The 4,362-nt window shown below is 37.3% G+C and overlaps 2 protein-coding genes across 2 annotated transcripts; one reads left to right on the top strand and one right to left on the bottom strand.

Moving 5' to 3' along the window:
- Positions 1-712: 712 nt before the first annotated feature.
- On the top strand, positions 713-2,106 carry LOC141692290 (glucan endo-1,3-beta-glucosidase-like). The gene is made up of 2 exons (XM_074497053.1): positions 713-878; positions 1,022-2,106. Exons 1-2 carry the CDS (start codon positions 809-811, stop codon positions 1,981-1,983), a joined length of 1,032 nt encoding a protein of 343 aa, XP_074353154.1. The 5' UTR covers positions 713-808; the 3' UTR covers positions 1,984-2,106.
- Positions 2,107-2,417: 311 nt separating this feature from the next.
- LOC141692291 (thaumatin-like protein 1a) lies at positions 2,418-3,524 on the bottom strand. The gene is made up of 2 exons (XM_074497054.1): positions 3,391-3,524; positions 2,418-3,213 (listed from the first exon to the last, which is right to left on the bottom strand). The coding sequence occupies exons 1-2, from the start codon at positions 3,440-3,442 to the stop codon at positions 2,558-2,560; spliced, it is 708 nt and encodes a 235-aa protein (XP_074353155.1). The 5' UTR covers positions 3,443-3,524; the 3' UTR covers positions 2,418-2,557.
- Positions 3,525-4,362: the final 838 nt, after the last annotated feature.

Here is a 4,362-nt window from a genome sequence, read left to right as displayed (position 1 = left end):
CATTCCCTTCCTCAGTGGGTAATTTACAGATTTCGGCCTCATACTTTGTTTGATCATTTTCATCGCTTGTTAGTCTTTTGCTTGATTATCTCCATACATTTCAAGCTCGGTGACATTGCCACGAACACACAAATATTTCAAAATAATAAAGAATCACAGTCAGTCGAGCTGAATGAGTCAATGGTTCTAGCTTAGCACCAATTTTAGAAAAGACGTATAGTCGATCTGTACGTCACGAGACTACCATGAATCTGGACTCCCACAGTTGGGCAATTGAAAAGTAAGCAAACCCAAATTACTACTTTTCAAGAAAACGACCGCAGCTACGAACTAGTGAAAACTATAGGAAGAAAATGGCATTTGGATACACTGATGCATCTGGATTTTGATTAACCAAAAGACTCCACGTTTGAAAATTCGGGTTTTGCAAACCAACAATGACTGATTTCAAGAAAACAACCATAACACGACTCAGCAAATGATGACAATATTAGTTATGGACTTGGGGGATGCGTCAGAAAATATAAGGTAGAATTTTCAACTGCGTCATTAGAACATCTTCAATGGGCTGTCAAGGCCACGTCGCATGACGTGTCCGACATGGCCTTGACACCCTTATTTGCACTTCATTGGAGTCGTTTTTAATGCCAATAGGGTTTAGTTTAACGGTTTAGTTTTTTTTAGCAGAGTGCCGTGAGTCTTTGAAATTATAAGGGGATGACTAGAGTACTATATAAGTGTTGTAAGATTGTACAAACTAAACACGGAGCATTTGAGATTCTCCTTCATTTTTTTTGTTAGTTTCCCGATGGCGTCACTCAATATTATGCAAGCAATAGTGTTGTTTCTAGTCTTACTGCCTGCTTTTAAGCCAACAGGTTTTGTTCTCCCTCTTCTGTAAACAAACCTTCTGTTATTTGGTGCACATATCTTGAATGTGGACATGTATGGTAATGTGAATGACAGAATATAAATATATAATTTATTAATCACTTATTGGTTGGTTTACTTTAATTTGCAGGAGCGCAGCCCATAGGTGTGTGTAATGGGAGAAACGGGAAGAATTTACCATCCGAACAGGCAACAGTCAAATTGTACATTGACAAGGGAATTAAACGAATGAGACTTTACGATCCACTTCCAGCCACACTTGAAGCTCTTAGAGCAACAAACATAGAGCTCATTCTTGACGTTCCAAACACAAAGCTTGAATCCCTCCAAGCTCCTGCTGCAGCAGCAACATGGGTTCGAGATAATATTATAAATTACTCGGACGTCAAATTTCGTTACATTTCTGTCGGAAATGAAGTCGATCCTGATACGGGTGCTTCCCGGTACCTTGGCTTTGTTCTTCCCGTCATGAGAAATGTGCATGATGCAATTGTAAGAGCAGGATTACAAGATCAAATCAAGGTTTCTACCGCCACTTACTCAGGTCTCATTGGTCCCAATTCGTCTCCTCCGTCACGTGGTTCGTTTAAAGGCAACGCCCAAGGATTCATGAAACCTATCATTGGGTTTTTAGCCCAAAACAATTTGCCATTGCTAGCAAACATTTATCCATACATCAGTTACGCTCAAAATCCCCAGGAAAATCTCGAATATGCTTTGTTTAAACCAACCAATGTGATTGTACGGGATAATAATCTCGAGTACAAGAACCTTTTTGATGCATTGTTGGATGTTATGTACTCGGCTGTCGAGAAATTGGGCGGTTCGAACATCAAGATTGTCGTATCAGAGAGTGGATGGCCTTCTGAAGGAGGCAGAGGGGCAAGTGTAGAGAATGCACAGACTTACTACAAGAATTTGATTGATCATGTTCGAAGAAATAATGGGACGCCAAAGAAGCCGGGGACTATCGAAACTTTCTTGTTTGCAATGTTTGATGAAAACAACAAAAACGGGGTAGAGACTGAGAGACATTTTGGTCTTTTCAACCCCACAACACAGCAGCCCAAATATCAACTCAATTTCAACTAAACTTTATTCAAGTGTTATTATGTAATTAGAAAATAAATTCAGTTTGAGGTTTTACCCTCAACTGTCAAATGCATGTCTTGTATGAACCAACTAGCAAGGAATAAAAATAAAATACTTATAATGTTATCGTATTTATATATATGCAATATAAATAAGCTAGCTAGTTATATATAGCTAGCTAGTTATATATATGTTGAGAATATTTAAGGGCAGTTTGGATCATATGATTTTAACCCGGTTAACATAAACAAGAATGAGTTTCTAATATTTTTTTGTATTGAAATCTCATTCTCATTCCTGTTAATCGGGTTGAAATTTCATGACCTAAACGACGCTTCTAAAATTAGTGATATATTACGTAACTGACAAAGGGAGCAATAAGTACATCGATTTGATTGTCTTGTATACATATGAGTCGGTAATGATACAGCAAAGAAACAATATGTTGTAAATTGATAGCTATATATTGCAGATATGTAATATATCTGCTTATTCATTATTTTTGCGCTCCTACTTGGAAAGTGAGAGCTGCAAATTTAGTAGTACAACTCATAAATCAATTTATATAGAAATTTTAGGGACAAAATGTGACTACGTAGTTAGTTCCAGAAGGGCAGTTGAAAGTGCTCTCTGGATCATTATAAGCATAGCTATAAGCATCTGGACACTTTCCTTTAAAGTACTTTGCAGAGCGTGATGATTTGCACATGTCTGAATTGTCAAATTCACCAGTGCAACAATCTTCTGGTTTTTTATAGGCCTCGCAGTCGCTCCTGCATCCAGCTGTTATATCATTCGGACCTTTTACTGCCAGATCTGCAGGACACTCTTCATTTATTTGACCAGGGCAGCTAATGGTTCGGCATGATGTTGTGCCTACTGGTTCCATACTAACAGGTAAGTTAAAACCATCGACATTACTGATGTCGTGGGTATCCTGTCCACCTCCACCAGGCAAGGTAAATTCGACTAGGGTTGCTGGTGGAACACCAGTAGCTCCATTGCATGGTCCTTTGCCTTGGCCACAGTCTCCGGTAACACACCTGTCTGTGCAGAATGTTCTAGCCCAGATTCTTCCTGATATTACTGGATCTGGAAACTCGATATTCCTGGATGCTTTTGAAAGGAGTTCAAACCCTGTTGGTGATGGCAATCGCTCATCAGCGTATGCAGCTGGCCAGATTGTATCTGGACAATTGTTTACGACTGTGAACGTTGCTGATTCACCACCTGAAAGTGTGCAATTTTGAAATCTGATTTATAAAATGTACTGGAAGATTATATTAGTGGTCTGAACTTGTTTTAGCATCTAACTAACCTTGATTATAATTATTAAGAAGTATATGTGTGGAGCAAATATTTAATGGACTTAAAGTTAAATGAATTCTTAAGAATGCAGAATCTTACCAGTGTACAGAAGTGCAACGACTGAAAGAGCTAAGAGAGTTTGCAGAGCCATATTGTATCTAGGCGCACGGAGTTGATGTTGTACGCTAATAGAAATGCTATGCTGAATGGTGTGATACGAGGAGAGTACAGAGGTGTGATACGAGGAGAGTACAGAGTATGGGTTATATAACCCTGAAATTTTAGATTATTTTCAAGACGCCACCAAATTTTGTGGTCTGAATTTAAAATTTAAAAATTGAAATTTCGATGTTGGGAATAGTCCAACTATATATACTGTGTGTTAATAGATACGTGTACGGGTCTAGTGTTTCTAAAATTGCACGTAACCATTTGAGGCCGGTCTCCTGTACAACTTTCCATATACCAACAAATTCCAGATGCGGAAGTTATATATTTTAATGCGAGTAGCGTGAATGAGCAAAATCGAATCAAAAATTGAAATTAAAATCGATATCGTTAAAAATTGAACAAAATCGCATCATTAAAAACCAAACTGATTAATAATCAAATCGCATAAAAACTGAACCAATAATATGATTGCAGTTCGCTTTTAATTTTTTAAAAACCGAATAGAACCCGAACCGAACCGAACCAAATAAAATTAAATATATATTTAAATTATATATATATTATTTATATATATAAGAATAACAATATTTTTTTATAGATTTATAAATAATATTAATTTCTTTTTACATACGGCCCAACTTTGAATTGGAAGACCAGTCCAGTGGGTCGAGCAGATTCCAGTGGTCCGCTGTTTTCGGGCTTTGATAATTTGGTTTACATTGTATCATATCAGAGTCCGACTATTGAGAATCAGAATGAGTCCAGAGCGTTATATGCTAGTTTATAATTACTGGCATGTACGCTTATATGAAAAAATAAAAGTTTAATTTACTTGTAAAGATATCATGATAGGTGGGGGAGAGGGTTGAATAGCTAAGAGCATCTCCTAAGTCTATTATC

Source organism: Apium graveolens, chromosome 10, assembly GCF_009905375.1.
Source record: "Apium graveolens cultivar Ventura chromosome 10, ASM990537v1, whole genome shotgun sequence".
Taxonomy (NCBI): domain Eukaryota; kingdom Viridiplantae; phylum Streptophyta; class Magnoliopsida; order Apiales; family Apiaceae; genus Apium; species Apium graveolens.
This window is presented reverse-complemented; position numbering and strand designations above follow the sequence as displayed.

Coding starts and splice junctions, on each gene's coding strand:
- LOC141692290 (XM_074497053.1), top strand. CDS start 809: ATGGCGTCACTCAATATTATGCAAGCAATAGTGTTGTTTCTAGTCTTA. Junction 879..1,021: donor GCCTGCTTTTAAGCCAACAG/GTTTTGTTCTCC, acceptor TTTAATTTGCAG/GAGCGCAGCCCATAGGTGTG.
- LOC141692291 (XM_074497054.1), bottom strand. CDS start 3,442: ATGGCTCTGCAAACTCTCTTAGCTCTTTCAGTCGTTGCACTTCTGTAC. Junction 3,214..3,390: donor CGTTGCACTTCTGTACACTG/GTAAGATTCTGC, acceptor GCACACTTTCAG/GTGGTGAATCAGCAACGTTC.